Source organism: Heterodontus francisci, chromosome 8 (genome assembly GCF_036365525.1).
Source record: "Heterodontus francisci isolate sHetFra1 chromosome 8, sHetFra1.hap1, whole genome shotgun sequence".
Lineage (NCBI taxonomy): Eukaryota > Metazoa > Chordata > Chondrichthyes > Heterodontiformes > Heterodontidae > Heterodontus > Heterodontus francisci.
In genome coordinates, this window is record NC_090378.1 from 67660795 (window position 1) to 67680692 (window position 19898).

At 42.1% G+C, this 19898-nt stretch overlaps 1 protein-coding gene across 5 annotated transcripts in view; it reads right to left on the minus strand.

Moving 5' to 3' along the window:
- Positions 1 to 712: 712 nt before the first annotated feature.
- The window catches only part of il12rb2 (interleukin 12 receptor, beta 2a), a 62263-nt gene continuing 43077 nt past the window's right edge, over positions 713 to 19898 (minus strand). For 3 of the 5 annotated variants that reach the window (XM_068036441.1, XM_068036439.1, XM_068036440.1), the window contains 7 exons: positions 19506 to 19700; positions 15054 to 15155; positions 14799 to 14948; positions 9653 to 9793; positions 8244 to 8355; positions 6614 to 6713; positions 713 to 1533 (listed from right to left, as the gene is read on the minus strand). In XM_068036441.1, coding sequence (XP_067892542.1) covers positions 1000 to 1533; positions 6614 to 6713; positions 8244 to 8355; positions 9653 to 9793; positions 14799 to 14948; positions 15054 to 15155; positions 19506 to 19700 — 1334 coding nt within the window. In that variant the 3' untranslated portion in view covers positions 713 to 999. Of the gene's footprint in view, positions 1573 to 6613; positions 6714 to 8243; positions 8356 to 9652; positions 9794 to 14798; positions 14949 to 15053; positions 15156 to 19505; positions 19701 to 19898 lie in introns of all 5 variants that reach the window. The other 2 variants (XM_068036442.1, XM_068036443.1) reach the window with 2 other exon arrangements.

Here is a 19898-nt window from a genome sequence, read left to right on the forward strand (position 1 = left end):
CCCTTTTTGGTCCCTAATTGACACCATTCCTCCTTTTACCACCCTTTTACAATTTAAATGTCTGCTATAGACTTTTGGATTTCCTTTTATGTTAGCTGCCAGTCTCTTCTCATACTCTGCTTTTCTTTTTTCACTTTCTCTCAATTTTCTATTCAACCTGGTTCTCACATGTATTGTCAACCGGACATCTGTCAAGAATAAGGAAGTCTTGCTACAATTGTATAGGGCTTTGGTTATACCACACCTGGAGTACTGTGTGCAGTTTTGGTCTCAATATTTAAGAAAGGAGATATTTGCATTGGAGGTGGTGCAGCAGAGGTCACCTCCATTAATTCCTGGGAAGAGAGGGTTATCCTATGATGAGCGGCTGAGTAAATTGGGCCTATACTCTGGAGTTTAGAAGAACAAGAAGTGATCTCATTGAAACACACAAGATTCTCTGTTAAACTGTTGACTGGAGTGGCCTGGAGCACTAATTTTGTGTAAATCTCCATTGTCTGGCGACAAGAATCGTGTTTAAGACGCCATTAAGTTTCAGTGCTATCATTAGTGGGGAGCAATGTCTGCAAAATCTACATCATGGCATTAGAGCAGACCTCTGTGATGTAACAAAAGGATCTACAGCAAACAGCTGCTCCGAGACTACCTGCAGCCAGCAGTTCTGCAGTTTAAAATAAAATGCTCAAGGTGCCTGAGACATAGCTATCTCACCTTGTATAACAATTTTATTGGGATATTCTGTATGTACTCGTGCACGGAATAACATTACAGTTGGTCCCAAATGTTTACCCTTTCAGTACAGTACCTGTATAATCCAATGAATGGCATGATTGTAACCTTCCTAGAAGGTTACTCAATCATGTTGCATGATGTTTTGAAGATGGAAAAGAACAAGTGTCCATTGAGAATATAATACTTTCCCTGGCAGTCAATCGTCAAAAATGCAAACTCAAAATACTGTGTACAGATAGATTAAGAAAATTAACAAATGTGATTATCTTATTCCACAAGCGAACTGCAGTCAATTTTCACTACATCTAATGTCAGTTTCCCTCCGTAGGAGATTTCCATCCTAGCTAAGGAAGGAAGAGGCATGAACGAAAAAGAGTCTGTGAAAATTTCACTGTTAGTCTCTGTAGTGTTGTCTGTGACATGTAGAAAGTTGGAGGGGATATAACCAGTATTTTGGTCTATTGTGGAGTTGTTTGAATCTGTGGGGTCCTGGTTAATTTCCACAGAGGGCAGCTTTTCAATGTATAAACAAGGAAGTTGGCACTTGTAGTCCAGAATGTTCTGTTCACTGTTCCCTGGTGAAAGACTTCCTTGGCTCAGATCCTTGCTCTGTTGCAACTGACTAGCTGTAGTTTGAATTAGTAATAGGGAAAGCTGGCTACTCTTTTCTTGGTCAACGATCTCCATACTGATGCAGAATTCCTGCTCGGGTGACATTTCCTCTACTTGTAGAGTCTCAGGATCTTCATAAGTGGAAGTTGATCCAGTTTGGATGTCAGCATATGTTAGGTCCATCTTGTCCTGTAATAGGAATAGTGAGCAGATTCAGGAATAGTTCATCTGTAGATCAAATTTTAGAAGTGCAATTAACCATGTACAGTGCATTTTATAATTTAATATGACTTTTAGATAGAATTTCCTTTTCCCCACCCCCTTTCCTGCTCCTATCTCATTGCATTTTTAAAAATCTTTTTCTGCTGCCAGGCTAGAATCTTGAAGACAAGAAAGTGTGCCTCTCACAGGCAACTGCTAACTTTCCCTGCAATTGGTTGCCATGAGACAGTAAAGACTAGAAAGTTCTGTTTGATTTCCGTTCCCTCCTCGTGGGAGATTATGATCTCAGATTTATATTTCATACATTTCCAAAACAGTCCAAGCAAAGACCTCCAATATTAAATAGGTGGCAATCCACTGTGAAATAATGGTGCTTGGGCATGTGATTAAAATGGGTTAGAAGAAAATTCACTAGAAGAAAAAAAGAATCTGAGACAAAGGGATGGTTATACTTGAAAGAAAGCAGATTAATTGTGTAGGTCTTAAAGCTGCTATACTGTGGTTTTCTTTGCCAAAAATTACCCTTAAACATTGAAGAAATAATTGTTACTGAAATTACCATATTATTGGATGTTATGGGGAAAGGGATAAACTAAGTAGATTAAATGCTCCATAGGGCACAATGCTTTGTGTACTGCTAGGGGAAAGGGGGTGCAAATTATACCTTTGGTAGGCAGCTGGCCAAGATTGACCTGTAGAGATCTAAGGATGGATGAATCTGAAGTTTTGACCATCATTACAGCTTGGGGAAATAGATGCAGAAGGCTAAATGGATGGAGTAGTTGCAACTGGATGAATCATGGATTTAACTTTTCCCACACCAGAAAAAACAGTGTCTCTGTTCCCAGAAATGAAATCCACCTTAAAGTGAATATTGTCCCAGATTTTGCTGGAGTGGGGATCTTAGTGGGACCTGTTATACATGCACAAACAAGTGTAGGTTTTTAAATCTTTTGCTTGCCATTTTGCTGTAAGTGTGAGCTGATAACGCCAAAGCCAATGGCATGAGATCTTGGTAACCAATGGGACAAAGTGCTTCTCAACCATTGAAATTAAAGGATTGAGAAATTAATGTGCAGTGTCATTGGCTTTTAATTGCCCTTTTGAAATGGGTCAGTACTCAGATGACTTCAAGAAGGTGGCTCACCACTACCTTCAAGGACAATTAGGGATGGGCAATAAACAGTGGCGTTACTAGCAATGCCCACATACTATGAATGTTGAAAAACAAATTGCAGCAACTTCATGAACTCATGGGGAGATTTAGGGCAAGATCCTGTTTTTGTGTGGCTAATAGTGGAGTGGCTTCGATCAGCCAGCAACTTGTGATTAGTAATTTTTAGGGTATGTATCCCTTTCCTAGCCACAAGTTGCTGGCCAATTTGCACATTAACAATGTGTCTCGTTCAGTCATTTCTTTTTCAGTGACTTTTGAGACATAACTATTTTGATAATTAAAACACAAAAATGACTAGCAAATAAAGATCAAGCTTGACCTACACGTGATGCCTGGAGCATCATTACCAATATTAGATTCCATGTTTATCATTCCATAAACAAGTTTCTATACCAAAATCCTTTTCAGTTGCATATAATCCATTGCTCTTGAGTTCAAGGGTCTGCATGCAGAGGGAGGACTGATCCCACAGTTGAGAAGTGGACAGCATGTTAAATTGAGAAGCCAGTTGAAGGACCATGGCACATAGTTCAGGAGACTAGCCAGGTTAACAGAGATGGGGAGATGATGAGGCAAACTGATTTTCTTTTTTTCAAACTTGGGTTTTTAAAACTATTTTGATTGTATAAGAGAGGAAACCACCCAGTTGCCCAGTGGTTATTACAATCCATATGTCAGGAGTTCAAAATTTTACTATTGTAAGTTACGAAATTCAAAGCAATAAATTTACTTGTGCAGTGTTATCCAATAGAAATTGTTGACTGGCCACATATGTGGCTATAGTGACATTTTTAGGCTGCAATATATTAATTACAGTGGGAAAATGCCTTGCATCTTGCAAGTCAATACAGGTAAATGCATTTCATATGTTTGTTTAGTTAAGACATTCAGGACCCAAGGAAGCAAAGCAGTGAATGATCAAAAATAACACTAGCACACTGATTTTTGTCTAACATTTTGTGCTTTTGTTGCTAAACAGTTAAAAGTTTATCTGCATATGGCACGAAATGATGCTCAGTGACAGTGTCCATATGCTTTTTATTAATCGTGCAATTAGCCACCTGGGGCTTATCAATTATAGCTAGGTTTCATAGTTAGCGGAGAAGCCACTGTGCTCACCACTGACTTTTAAAAGCTGCCTGTTAGGACCTGGCAATATTTGGCATGGATTTCCCCTTTTCCAACATTGGTTTGAATCTTGTACCAAGGCAAGGGGACCTCCTGGTGTCCAGCAATTGATTTCATCAAGCAAGGTAAACAGCTGATCACAATGAAATATCCTAACAGCAGACTAGGAAGTTAAATGCACTGATTATTCTTAATTAAAAATTAAGTTACTCAGAGCAAAATAAATACTTGGGTCATACACAAAGGATTAAAGTAGAAGCTGAAATATCAAATTTAAAAGATGTAGAATCTTTTTAGCATAAGAAATTTGACATTACACAAATAAAATTAATTCTCTGGGCCTGTGTGGCTGTTTAGTAATTATGAACTTAGTATGGCATTAAAAACAGTTACTCATTCAACAAGGTGGGGCGGTGCAGTGGTTAGCACCGCAGCCTCACAGCTCCAGCGACCGAGGTTCAATTCTGGGTACTGCCTGTGTGGAGTTTGCAAGTTCTCCCTGTGTCTGCGTGGGTTTCCTCCGGGTGCTCCGGTTTCCTCCCACATGCCAAAGACTTGCTGGTTGATAGGTTAATTGGCCATTATAAATTGACCCTAGTGTAGGTAGGTGGTAGGGAAATATAGGGACAGGTGGGGATGTGGTAGGAATATGGAATTAGTGTAGGATTAGTATAAATGGGTGGTTGATGGTTGGCACAGACTCGGTGGGCCGAAGGGCCTGTTTCAGTGCTGTATCTCTAAAACTAAAATTAAAAAAAAACTAAGGTGCAACTTTTTTAAGGCACTTTACAGTGAAACTAACAGAAAAGCGGAAATTCTCATAAATGCAGTCAGTTCTATTTGATTGTGGCCTGTGGGGACTGCAGCGCACCCTCTGGAGAAACAGAATCACTGAAACTTCCGGACTTCGGCATTTAACTGCATATGTCCAAACTCCAGGGGTTGCTGTCAGTTTTAGAGGAGTAATGCTGGCGAGCACTGACAGTTTTGCTGTCATTACTACTACAAAATCAAGGCTATTTGATCAGTGGTTCCAATACATCAGTAGAATTTGCTTTTCCTCTGTTTAACAATTTAGCATGTCCCCCCAGAGTGGATTTTTTTTTAAAGAACAACCAAACTGCCAGAGTGGACATTGCTCATCTCATCAATCCCCTTCCTAACTCAGGTCAATAATTGTATCTGCGAGAAGCTTTGTCAGGATTGTTGGACAGTCTTTTAAATCGGTTGTTATCCAGTTTAAGAGTCAGCCTGGCTCAGTTAAGGCACTCTTCTCAGTGAGTCATAACATTGTGGGTTCAAGCCCCACTAACAGACTAGAGCATTTTTTTTTAAGAGATACAGCACTGAAACAGGCCCTTCGGCCCACCGAGTCTGTGCCGACCATCAACCATATCCAGTACAAAACAGATGTAATCTTTTGGATGATGTGTTAAACTGAGACCTCATCTGCTCTCTCAGGTGGATGTAAAAGACTCCATTATTTGAGGAGGTGGGAAGTTCTCGCAGTGGCCTGGCCAATATTTATCCTTCAAACAATGTAACAAAAATAAATAAATCTGGTCATTTATCTCCTTGATATTTGTGGAACCTTCATCTGGAAATTGGCTGCTGCATTTCCATGCATTACAACAGAAGGTACCCAGGACCCCAGTAAACAATAAGCCAAGGAAGAAGGGTAAAGAATTGCAGGACGATGGGGATAGGATATGGGACTAATTGGATAGCTCTTTCAAAGAGCTGGCAAAGGCATCATGGGTTGAATGGCCTCCTGTGTTGTTGTATTCTGTGGTTCTATGTTACGGGATGTGACCAAACACTTGGTCAAAGAGGTAGGTTTTAAGCAGTATATTAGAGAGATTTGGGAGGGAATTCCACAGCTTGGGACCTGCACAGCTGTCAAGGGGATGGGGAAAGACATGGGGGATGCACAAGATTCCAAAGCTGGAGGAACAGATTCACCCTCTTCCCTTACCATCTCCTCATCTGCTTTAAAAAGCCTACCTCTGCATTCTGCTCACTTTTCCACTCTTTTCTCTCTTTTGGTCATTTCCCTTCCATTTTGGAAAATACTCTGCAATATCTTTCTGAATGTGAGGTCCACTACAAATGGACCATGACTATTCTTTTCCAATACCTGGGTTGGAGCGGATAACTCTTGCATAGTGCTCCATCTAGTGGTTTGACCAAGAACTGCTAAAATCTATTCAGAGTGGTAAAAAGACTTACATTTATATAGTGCCTTCTGTGACCACATGACATCCCAAAGTGCTTTACAGTCAACAAAGCACTTTTGAAGTGTAATTACAGTTGTAATGTAGGAAGTGTAGAAATTTGAGAACAATCTGATAATGACCAGATAATTTGTTTGTGGTATTGATTGAGGAAATATTGGCCAGGCCACTGGGGCTAACTCCCCTGAAGTTGTTTAAAATAGTGCCATAGGATCTTTTACATCCACCTGAGAAAGATGGCACTTCTGATGGTGCAGCAGTACCTACACTGGAATGTTCATCTCGATTTTTGTGCTCAAATCCTGGAATGGGACTTAAACCAACAACCTTCTGACTCAGGCAAGCAACTGAGCCACAGCTAACACTCTTGTCATCATAGTGCCATCATGAATTTAATTGGCAAAGGACAGTGGAAATGAAAGAGGAGGATTCTTCAAATAAGGTACAATTACTGATACTATTGCAATCCATGCATTCTAGCGTAGAATGGAAGGTTTTTATGTGTTACCTTAATTGCAGTATATTCCTTTGCCCAAGTGCAGTTAGCTGGATCAGGAATGTTTCTCTCATATAGTCGTGATGTGAGTTTCGATAAAATTGACCAAATCCTGCAGCAATATGAAATACAAGTGGAATTAGTATATTTTATCATTTCATACAAATTAGCTTGAGGAATGATCACAAACATTGATTATCCAAAATATCTCTTACAATTCCACTCACCTAACTCCCCCCTCAAAATGCATTTTTTTTATTTAAAAGCTGTATGTAGCTGCCACCCAGATGAGTCAGCTTGGACCCTAATCCATATTGGCCCTTGGTCCATGCTTGGTGTTGGTATAAAACTAACTCTCCACTCGGCAGCTTGCTAATCTTGAGTTGGAAAATGCGGTAGGGTGGCCGAATGTGTGAAGAGCCTACAGCAGCACTTTCGGGGAGGGGTAGAAGTAATCTGGTATGAAAACAAGCTCTACTCTAATTGCAAAATGATCACATTAAATCAAGCTGATGCTTTCCCCTGCCCTTTACCGTTTGATGATGTACTGTTTCAAGCAATCAGGCACAGATGAACAGATCAGGAGCAGTAAGATAAAAGCGAAATACTGCAGATGCTGGAAATCTGAAATAAAAACAAGAAATGCTGGAAGTACTCAGCAGCTCTGGCAGCATCAGTGGAAAGAGAAGCAGAACTGGAGAAGGGTCACTGACCTGTAACGTTAACTCTGCTTCTCTTTCCACAGATGCTGCCAGACCTGCTGAGTATTTCCAGCATTTCTTGTTTTTAGACCAGGAGCAGGATGGGTTTAACTTATGCCAATAGGGTAGCTAGGAATGGGAATTTGGATGGGCAATGAGCAACGTTCTGATGTAGCAGCAAGACATTTATAAAATAAGTTGCTGCTTTGTTCCAACTACTGCTCCCTCCTAATCACCCCAACAGACACAAGGTTGAAAAGTTTGAGATATATATACAGGACAGTACATTTGAGGGTTCACCCCATGTTTGTTATTCTGATCACCTTTTTTGATGGCCAATCTTCCTTGTTTTCAGACTGGACTTCACTGTTCGATTTGTGTCTGACTGCTAACTTAGGGGAATCAATGCTATGCTACTCTGCTGCTGTTGCATTGTGCTTGAGGGCTTATGCAGAAAGGGTCTTGACTCTCCCAGGCCCACTGCTGGCTACACTCCTGCTTCATGCAAAAGTAATTGATGAGAAATACTTGAATGTAAAGTCCATGCATCAGTCGTAGTGTTTTTATTTTTTAAACAAAGAGCTCAGCCCATCTGATTCTTTTTTCTCTACTCTCATCAAGTGGCGATCCTGGCAATGAATTTTAAGTTATTCTCCATTAACAAGTAACACTCAAAGGCAAAATTGAAGAAACAATTCCCAATTGGTTGAACAGACTAAGGTACTGAACGATATATTGCAATAATTTTTAAAGTTTTTTTTAGATGGAAAAGGTTTAAAAATGAAGAGTGGTGTAAGATGTTATTTGATCTGTGGTTTGTCCTTTTCGCGAGACAAAAATTCAGAGCGATCAACATAAACAGTAGTGAGGTCTACCTTAAAAGAGAGACTATATGAATTTACTTAATCACAACAGACAGACCACAATTTCAGATGTATTACCTCTTTCTCACTGACTGCCATAAACAAAATCCAGAAACTATGACAGCAAACAAGGATGCTCCTGCAACAACGATCAGTATGATGGAGTTGCTGTCAGAGAGTGAAAGAATACCTGAAGGACAAGAAGATTCACTAATCAGAACAACTTCAGCAGACTGACCAACCTCACTCAACCTTCTGCTTATAACTCCAAAATATAGAGAACTGTTTTTTCTTCTATCCATCCAATTTCCTCTGCTCCTTCTAAGCTATTAAGTTACTAATGCTGGAATATGACCACTCTGATACCTCATCCAAGTGGCTATCCTTCACTGTCTAGACAATTTGAAATCTGGGTTTGAATAAAAATTTATCTGCCTTTAAAATGTTGCACACTGGTTGGTGTGATGTTATGGGAACTTTCTGGTTTCTTTGGTTCAGTATATAATCCTGGGGGAGCGGGTGCGGTGGTTTGGGGGCAGTGGTGAGGGGGATGATTTTCATTTGCAGGATTATTCAAGCAAGTGAAGGACTGAATTGTATTACGTTTTAAAACTAAGTGGTGGCCGCCCTGATGACACTACGCGGGGCCTCAATCCATATTGCTCTTGGATTTTCACAGTGTGTTCAGTATCAGTGCAACACATGCTCCCCAAGAGGCAGCTTGTTGATCTGGAGTCGGGTCATCTGGTGGGACGGTTGAATGTGAAGGGCCTGCAGCAGCATTTTGAAGGGAAGGAGTGAAAGCATCAGGGAATTAAAACAGGCTGCACTTTAGCTCAGCAGACATCTTGTATACAGGACCTACAGCAGCAAAGACATAAAATTTACTTCAAGGTTCAGAAAGATTCACATGTTGACAGTCATAAAAAGCACCAAACCTCTGTCCATGTTTCCCTAACTGAGACAAAGGATCTATTTAACTTTCATGTAAAATATCGGATTCTGGACTTTTACTGCCCATGACTGGTGGATGGGAACAGGAACTGCTGATAATCCAGGTGTGCTGAGATGAAAGACATTGGTGGTCTTTGTCATCTGATCCCAATCTGCATATATACAAGAGCCTGTTACCTGTTTGATGGATGCTGTGAGTGCCTGGATGGAGATCTGCCCAGAAAATAAAAATCAGGATTGATGGCAACTGGGCACAATAACCTACTGCTTGATTTTGGTCCCATTACCACCCAAATCTAAAAGTAAAGTGGGTCAGCAGCATAAAAATATCACTCATAGGTGATACATTTGTCCACTACTTGGTGCCAGTTTAAACTATATTATTAATGCTTTCTTTAATGGTTTAGTCAATGACCATTGATATTACAATGGTTATTATCTGGGGTAAAATGGGGACAGCTTTGAGCCATGCTGCCACATGTCTTTGTACACATTTGTTTAGAGTCAAACAGAGTTCTGTTACACTTTCTTACTTTTTTGCCTGATGTAAAATGTGTGTCGTTTTCCGTTCTTCCCTTCACCAGCTCCAGTTACCGCCGTCATCCACGCAATGTAGACCATTCCAGGTTTCAGGTCTGGAATTGTGTAATTCCTGCTGGTTGGGTCAATAGGCCCTATGAAACAGCAAAGAATGGTTGCAGGTTATAAACCATGTATCTGTTCCAGTATGTCCTTTTGTTGACATCTGTATTACTTTCTTCTCCCCAATTTCTCCCCCTCCTATTTGGTTAGTGTGACTCATGATGCTGCTCCACAGTGAGCCTGATTAGTGGAACTGGAATCCTGGTTCGTTTGTTTCCCTTCTCCTAGTGGGAGTCAGTGAGGTAAACTACAGTATTTCAACTGCCACCTTAGATAACTCTTCAAAGGCTATTAATTTAACTTGGGAGCTTCCTGATCTGCATGACTAACCACTAGACCATTTAGTGGATATGCAATTGAGCCATTGGGGTGGGGGGATGGGGGAGGGAAAGCCCATTTCCATGTTTCTTGCATTGTAATGTTGGTGAATCCAGTGAGTGCATTTTGCTTTTCTGTGTGTTTACATCTACTTTTGCTTTTCTTCATCTAGGTCTCCATGGCACATGCAGTGTAATCAGCTGAGAGGGTAGGTGGCGACCTGTTCTCTTACTGTTGCCAACATCACATTCAAAGAGGTGTGCGAGCCTAAAAAGAGGTGTGCGAGCCTAAAAAAGCCAAACTAAATTTTATTGAATGGTCACATAAGAAATGGGAGCAGGAGTAGGCCATTTGCCCCCTCAGGCCTGCCCCGCCATTTAATAAGATCATGGCTGTTCTGCCCAGACCTCAACTCCTCTTTTGTGCCAACTCCTCATAGCTCTCAACTCCCCGATATTTAAAAAATCTATCTACTTCCTCTTTGAATACTTTCAGTGATCTAGCCTCGACAACGTTCTGGGGTAGAGAATTCCAGACATTCACTACCCTCAGAAGAAATTCCTTCGCATCTCCATTTTAAATGAGTGTTCCATATTCTGTAACTATGTCTCCTAGTTCGAGATTCCCCCACCAGTGGAAACATCTTCTCAACATCTACCCTGTCAAGCCCCCTCAGAATCTTGTACGTTTCCATAAGATCACCCCCCTCATTCTTCTAAACTCTGATGAACAAAGGTCTAACCTGTTTAGCCGTTCTTGGTAAGTCAACCCCTTCATCCCAGGAATCAGCCTAGTGAATCTCTTTTGAACTGTCTCCAATGCCAGTATATCCTTTCTTAAATACGGGGACCAAAACTGTACACAGTGCCCCAGGTGCGACCTCACCAACACCCTGTACAGTTGTAACAAGACTTCCCTATTTTTAAACTTCAACCCCCTAGCAATAAAGGCCAAAATTCCATTTGCTTTAATTACTTGCTGCACCTGCATGCTAACTTTTTGTGTTTCATGCACAAGAACATCCAGATCCCTGTTTTCTCACTTTTTTGAAGTCTTCTCTCCATTTAAATAATAGTTTGCCTTTTGATTCTTCCCACCAAAGTGTATGACCTCACACTTTCCTACATTAAACTCTAACTGCCAAGTTTTTGCCCACTCACTCAACCTATCTATATCCCCTTGCAGATTCCTTATGTCCTCCCACATATTTTTGTATTGTCAGCAAAATTGGATATATTACACTCTTTAAAAAAAAAACTACATAGTTTGTGTAATATGTGCATATGCTATGCCTGTAAGTCACTAGTTTTATGCTTTAAAACAAATCCATTTTCATCCTGGGTCCTCATTATTAATGTGCTCAGTGAGCTGCCTGTGTGAAGCATGAACTTAAACAGTTAGAGGCAGCCTGTTAGTCGATGCTTTGTGCAGAACCTCCCTTCCTGTGACATCATGGATAGGTTCAGTGGTTTGTGGGTCCATTCTCCATTCATGATATCACATGTAGGGAAATTCCACACACATTAGGGGAATTTTTAAACAGTACAGATTTCGCTGAGTGGAAAATAGTGGCTAGGGCACGCAAAATCTTTCAATATGCCTGACAGGTGAGGTTCCCTGCAATCCAGCATAGAGTCAGGTAATTAACCCCAATGTCTCCACCAGATTTCTTTATCAAGCCTTTCTAGAATATAAACATGTATAATAAGTGAGTGACAAAGTGTAGTTATCAAACTGCATTTCTGATTGGTCATGCAATTTATAGATTGTGTGATGATTTAATAAAATACACTTCCTCTTTAAAAAGGTTAACCAAGACTACATCTTAGATCAGACTGTTGTACAAATCATTTTGAAATAAAAGGAATAATTACTAATTTCAAATAATTAGTCATTTCAAAATGTCACTATGTATCAAAAGTAGCCATTAAAGGTCTGAGTGATGCAGTCAGTTAAAAATTATTTTACCTTTGAAATCTAGTTCACACTCATGTGAAGAAAGTCTCCTTTCTCTGTAGGTTGTAAGCATGTTATGTGAAATGATTCGCCAAGAGTCTCAACTCAATTCATAGCACAAAACCCTGCTCTAGAAATTTTCAAATTCCCAATGGTGACAGGGGACACGAGTGGAATTGTCACCATGGGTCATGAAGGGGATATTCTTGACACTAACACTAGGCACAAATTGTAGGAGAAATATTCCATTACCCTGGTTCCAAAAATTTAGCACCCTGTGAAATATGAAAACTTAACTAGATTTGAGTAACTTAAGACAAAACAATAAACTACTTTCCTCCTGTTTTTACACTAATTTTATTTTCAGATGCTGTAATATTTTGACAATATGTATATATGTTTTGGAATTTTCCATTATGCTTCAGATGTCACAATTTGTATTACACACAATGGATCCCTTTTTAAAATATACAAACAGAGAAAGGAAACCTTTCACTGACCTTGAGATAATCTGATCTTTCTGTAAGTAGCAGAAATCAAGCAGTTATCAATGTAAAGAACTTTAAACAGTAATTTTTATTAGTACCTAAATGACTTCCAGACCTACTTATTTACATTACTTCCACACACAGGGAGTATCTGAGCAGTGGCCATAACATGAGACCAGGTTAGCAGCTAAACATCACAACTTGCCCCAGACCCAATGCCGCAGGAAATCAGTTTGTTATAGAAATAAACTGGGGGCATTTTTAACTTTTTAACCCACTGGGGAATGGGGTGGAGGGGCAGTAGTACATGGGATATGTGGAAACCTGGGTTTCCCTGCATCCTGTGGAGTTTTGACTCCAGAGAGTGGGTGATTCTGACAGGATCCCCACGTAGAGGTTAATCTGATTGAGAGGCTTGGCTTCTAGTTGGGCAGCAAACATTGGAGAAGGGACTGCAGGACCAAGTATGTCCAAGCCCCAACCCAGGGGGTGCGCGTCAGAGATTGAAGGCTTGGGGGAAATTGGAGGCCTCGGGAGGGAATGGGAAAGAGTTTCGAGGCCTTGTGGGGGTGGGGGTTGGGTGAGACAGAGGAGGGGGAGATCAGAGCCCTGGGGTGGGGAAAAAGAGGGGAGAAGGAAGGAAACCTCATGGGCAGCCAGGCAGGGGGTTGGTGGGAGGAGGAAGAGGTCCGAGGAGGAGGGGAAACGGGCGATTGGAGGCCTTGGTGGGGAGAATGGAGAGTCCAATCATGTGAGCGTTGGCAAGGCAACCCGCAGATAAGTGGAAAGACTCATCTCCTGCACCCAGCATTGCTCGCCTTCCTGTAGCTGCGTTGAAACCTATAAAATTCTAACAGGACTTGACAGGGTAGATGGAGGAAGGATGTTCCCAATGGTGGAGGAGTCCAGAACCAGGGGTCATAGTCGAAGGATACGGGGTAAACCTTTCAGGACTGAGATGAGGAGAAATTTCTTTACCCAGAGAGTGGTGAGCCTGTGGCATTTGCTACTACAGAAAGCAGTTGAGGCCAAAACATTGTATGTTTTCAAGAAGGAGTTAGATATAGCTCTTGGGTCTAAAGGGATCCAAGGGTATGGGGCGAAAGCAGGAACAGGCTACTGAGTTGGATGATCAGCCATGATCAGAATGAATGACAGAGCAGGCTCGAAGGGCTGAATGGGCTACTCCTGCTCCTATTTTCTATATTTCTATGTTTCTATATTTCCTGAGACCTGGGAAACCCGGCCATCCAGAGTTAAATTGTAAATGGTAAATAAAACTGAGGCACGTAGCCTCATTACAATATTGAAATTGCCAGCCGATCTCCCCAAAGCATCTCACCTCCGTTAAAACTGGAGGTGGGGCAGGTTGGGTCCTGATTCAGATTTTTACAGGAACTTGTTTAAGTGATTGTTCTTCATGCAAGACAATAGAGTGAGTTTTGGTAACTATTCAACAATGAGGGAACTACAGCTGAGTCCACTCCTATCCTCACCTGACACCAACACTGATACACTTCCTAGCAATGTTGGAAAACAATCACCAGCAGAGACTCTGACACATTTCCCCTCTCATCCTGGGACACTGAGGCCAATCGTAGTGCTCCTACTGCTCTTCTAGATGGGAACGGATAACAGCACAGATTTGGGATTAGACCTTTCTGGATCACATGCTCTTGTTCACTCAACCATGAATCCATGATCTGAGCGGTCAAGAGAACATCTTTCGCCTAACTGATGTTTTTTTAATGAAGGGTTTTGATGGAGTGAATAGGGAAAGCCCGTGTCTTCCATTTGGGAAGCTTTGACAAGAGTCATCAACTTAAAACTGTTCCAAGAAAATAAGGAGAAAAGTTAGACAGTTCTTCACATTAGACAGTTGTTCAAGCAAAGGAAGCTTTACCAGAGGTTTGAAGCAAAGATTGTCGCATCTGCTAAAGGAGAAATTAGATAAATATTCAAAGCAGAAGATTCAGAGCTTTGGGGAGAGAATGGAGCAATGAGATTAGTCATGGATTGCTCTAGCGAAGAACCAACACCAATACAATGGGCCAATTGGGTGCCATTCCGTCTGCTAACTTACATGTTTCAATACATTGCTAAGACTTTCAATTCCATTCACATATTTCTCCACAAATATGGGGATAGGATGGGAAAGTGGAGTTGATGTAGAAGTTCATCCATGATCTTACTGAATGCTGGAGCAGGCTCGAGGGGCCATATGGCCTACTCCTACTTTTTATGTTCTTAACTACTATTTCTCTGATGTACATACTATAAATTGCTGGGGGTAGTTCGGAATTCTCCTCCTGCAAGTAGATGGTGTAGCTTTTGATGCAACCCTCTTTCTGGTCTTGTGGAATATTCTTCCAGAATATTACAGCAGTGTTGTCTGTGAAGACTATAGGTCCTGACAATGGTGCTGCTGAATAAAAATTGGTTAAAAGCCTTGATTAAAATAACATCTCATTACCACCGGTGCATGTCAATTATTTACCCAAGTTTTGAATTTTGCCACTACTTTAATTACCTTCGTGTGCTGAGTAGCTCTGAGTTGACAGTGGTCTCCCTGCCCCACTTTCATAAATGGCATAGACAGAGATCCGAAAACAAGTCTTGGGTTTTATATTTTCTGCAATACAGTTAGTTAATCGTTATACTCAAAAGCATTCTGTTCTGCCTAATCTATAAGGTGGGGGAAAACAGAAGAGAATGTTGCAACAATCTGGGAAAAATCTTTTCGTATTTCTCACACTCCTGGATAGCCTGTTATAGGAACAGGCATAGGCCATTCAGTCCCTTGAACCTGTTCTGCCATTGTTAGATCTTGGCTGATCTATATTTCAACTCCATGTACCCACCTTGGTAGTGTAACCTTTACATAACAAAAAAAATCAATTGACCTAATCCAAAAGCTTTTTTATTTTGGGGAGGGTGGGGAGTTCCAGATTTACATGACCCTTTGTGTGAAGTGCTTTCTGATATCACCCCTGAATAGCCAGGCTCTAATTTTAAGATGTCTCCTTATTTGGAATTCCCCCACCAAAGGAAATAATTTCTTGCTATCTGCCCTATCAAATCATCTTAAACACTTTAACTTCTCTCATTGCTCATTAGCCTTTTCCTGTTGTCACCTTTCATGCCTCTTTTTATTTTATTAATGCTACTATTGTCATTGTTCCTCTGAACTTCCCTTTCTTGTTCCTCCGAAGCATCAAATACACGTGCTTCCTCTTCCCTGTATTCTCAGTGTTCAAGTCAAAAGTGATCTGCTTACACTCTAACACATTCTTTTCCTTATGATGTTAAGATCTTCTCCAATGCATAGGCATTGGAAGGTCACAATACAAATGGAATAGGTTCAGTCCAAGTGGATACGCTATTCAAGATGTTAGGTTAGGGAGGATCAGGGACATAGATATGAGTTATGTAAGCACAGAACTAAAATGTGAGGATGTACTTCTTTTTGGAGGGGATTATTGACCTCTGGAATAAATTGCTAGCTCATGCATAGAGTGATTGCCCTTGACATCAAGGCAGCATTTGACTGAGTATGGCATCAAGGAGCCCTAGCAAAACTGGAGTCAATGGGAATCAGGGGAAAAACACTCCACTGGTTAGAGTCATACCTAGCACAAAAGAAAGATGGTTGTGGTTGTCGGAGGTCAATCATCTCAGCTCCAGGACATCACTGCAGGAGTTTCTCAGGGTAGTGTCCTAGGCCCAACCATCTTCAGCTGCTTCGTCAATGACCTTCCTTCAATCATAAGATCAGAAGTGGGGATGTTCGCTGATGATTGCACAATGTTCAGCACCATTCAGGGCTCCTCAGATACTGAAGCAGCCCATATAGAAATGCGGCAAAACCTGGACAACATCCAGGCTTGGGCTGATAAGTGACAAGAAATATTCGTGCCACACAAGTGCCAGGCAATGACCATCTCCAACAAGAGAGAATCTAACCATCTCCCCTTGATGTTCAATGGCATTACCATCGCTGAATCCCTCATTATCAACATTCTGGGGGTTACCATTGACCAGAAACTGAACTAGAATAGCCATTTAAATACTGTGGCTACAAGAGCAGGTCAGAGGCTTGGAATTCTGTGGAGAGTAACTCGTCTCCTGTCTCCCGTCTCCCCAATGCCTGTCCACCATCTACAAGGCACAAGTCAGGAGTTTGATGGAATACTCTCCACTTGCCTGGATGGGTGCAGCTCCAACAACACTCAAGGTGCTTGACACCATCCAGGACAAAGCAGCCGACTTGACTGGCACCCCATCCACTAACATCCACTCCCTCCACCACCGACGCACAGTGGCAGCAGTGGACAAAAGCAGCAGATGCATGGGAACACCACTACCTGCAAGTTCCCCTCCAAGCCACACACCATCCTGACTTGGAGCTATATTGCCATTCCTTCACTGTCGCTGGGTCAAAATCCTAGAACTCCCTTCCTAACAGCACAGTGGGTGTACCGACCCAACATGGACTGCAGTAGTTCAAGGCGGCGGCTCACCACCACCTTCTCATGGGTAATTATGGATGGGCAATAAATGCTGAACTAGCCAACGATGCCCACATCCCATGAATGAATTAAAAAAAATTTGCTGCAAACACTGAAAAGTGAGCTGAATGAGTTCCTGAGAGTGGTTACCGTATTTTCCTATAGAAGGTAGATAGGTCATTTGGAGATTGTGTCTCCCAGTCAGTTTAATCTCTGGAACATGTTTGATCTCCATTAGGAGGTTGTAAAGATATTTCCCAGGATTTTTTCTTAAGTTTGTCTGCTATTTTTTAATAGGAGATTGCTTGATTGCAAGGGTAGGGTGGGCAGCAGGTAATGAATGGGATGATAGTGAAGAAGCACAGGAGTTATCCCATGCCAGTCTTATAAAGGATCAATGGACCAGGTGGTCTTTACTTGTCTTTTTATGTATATTATATAAGGGGGCTGGTACAACCTTACTCTGCTAGCAGTCTTAAGTTAGGTCAGGCCAAGATCCCCAGGTGGATCCCCCATTTCCATTTCTGAGCAAGCTGTACATCAGGTTTATCGCAGCATAAATTGTGAGGCTGAGGAAACCCCCAGTGTGAGAATTCTCTCCCCTTGGTTCCTCTCCCTCTATCAGGGATCACGTTATACGATGGACAGAAGTTCAACCTACACAAGGCCCCTGTGCAAATTTGGAGGCAAGCGGAGGCTATGTGCAGGCTTGGCGTTTCCTGGTCGCACCAGACTTCCTATCCCTCGCTGGGCCTCCCACACCCAACTTGTGCTCCGGGCCATTGGGATTGCGGAGTTTCAGTCTCATTGCATTTAAATATTGCTGTACTCTGTGACAAGTGATTCCAACTTGAATATTCATCAATGCATTTTCAGGATACACTTGACCTATTCCCACATACACTTGGTTTGTGTCGTGATATACATTTACTGCCCACACTTAAGCTGAATTATTAGGCCCTCTGCCTGACAGAAACAGGCAGTTGTGCCATGTAAATAATGGTCGATGACTCCATCACTGTAGCTGCGGCAATGCTCCCCCTGGCCTATAGCTACGCAGCCCAAGTCAGGCAGTAGTCCCATTTAAGATGCTAATCAGCATCCTATAGCACACTTCGAAGCAGTCATCTGTTCTCATTGTCACTATTCAATTCTTGCCTTCTGTTTTCCAGACAACATTCCTCCTCCTGCTAAGTGATGCCAGCCTTTCCTGTTTTGTTTCAGATTTCCAGGACCTGCAATACTTTTTAAATGACTCAGGCCTACTAGCCTGGACTATATGCTTCTCTTCCCAAGCTGTGACAAAAGGAAGATTAATGGTACTTTATAGTTAGTCAAAACCAAAAGTAGGGTTCAAAAACATAGGGGTACATTTTAGGAAAAAGGTAGGTAGCCCCACTGCCGGGACCAAAAAATGGGTCCCAAGGCCATGCAGGTAGATGGCGGAACCCCAGAGGGCAATATTACCAGTGGACAACTAAGAGGCCGCTGCTGGAATTGCTGTCCAATTAATGCCAATGACCTTCCTCCAAGCTGCCAGTCCAAACAGAGGGCTGGCAGCTCGGCAGCACTGATTGAGCTGCCCATCGTTGAGGCTGCAGGGAGATGGAGAGGTCCCTTCCATGTTGAGGTGCCCTCAAGGGGCAGGTAAGGGTTTTTTTTTGGTTTATAAATGTGCCAGGGCCAGCAGGCAGGCCCTGGCAATCGGAAGGGTGAACCCTCCAGCAGCAGCATGGGAGCTCTGTCCCTCTGTGGGCCACGGATCGCCCAGAAAGGAAGGGCCCTAGGGAACCTGCTGGGCGGCTGCCAGCGGTTTACCTTGTGGTCTCCTCGTGTGGCGGGGGCCCGTCCAGAAGCCGGTAAAATGCTGGTGTGAATGGAAAATGGCTGTTAATTAGCCACTTAACAGAATTAAATGGCCACCCACCTCCGGTCAGCTTGTGGCGGCGCCGCTGCCATTCCCACTTCTGGGAATATGCCGTGGCGACGGGAAGACATCAGGCTTCCCTCCTGATGCCTTCTGCCGCTATTTTACAAGCCCTCCCGCCTCCCAGCTCGCCTCCAGAGGGCTGGTAAAACTCCAGCCATAAAGATTGCCTAACAGCTTTCTTCATCCAATTTGTAATACTTGGTAGAACACAGCAACAGTAGGTGAGGGTCTTTCTCTGGTGGAATAGTCAAAGCAGAAAAGCTCGTCACCTGTAATACTTGGGAAGCAACCCAGTTGAACAAGAAGTGAGACGACTGACTTTGAAGTGTTGTCACATTCTACACAGGGGTATAGATCTATCCCATAATATAGAGAATCTCAAGATCTGAAAATGAACAGAATTCTGATCTGTCACACTGTCATGTGGAATTTAGTTACAGCCCCTCCAAAAAACACAAAAATGACACTTAAGTTCCAGAGGATGTTTGACTGGGACAGATGTGATGAAGTTTGCTGTCTGTTTAAAAAAAAAGAGCCACTCTACCTGTTAATGTTGTTGAACATTTTTGAGGAGGGAGTTTATTCCAATTTACATTCAGATTAACTTTGCCATTTACTTCTGTCCATTCCACTACATATCCTTGGACTGGGGCTGGTAGTTTTTCCGGCTCCATCCATTCGATTAAGAACTGGTTGTTTCCAGCATACGTAGCAGAGATGTTTCTTGGTGGAGGAAGATCTGTCAGTTAAAAAAGTCAATAGATTAAAAACGTGAATAGAGTCCTTTAGAGATATACAAGTACAGGCTCCTCTTTGGGCACAGATTATTTATTCAGTGAGCAGCCGTACTATGTAGATCAACAAGTACTGGGTCCAGTATCTGGTTGGCGGCAAATTATTTCAGCCAGTGCACAGATGTCACTGTAAAAAGCCTTGA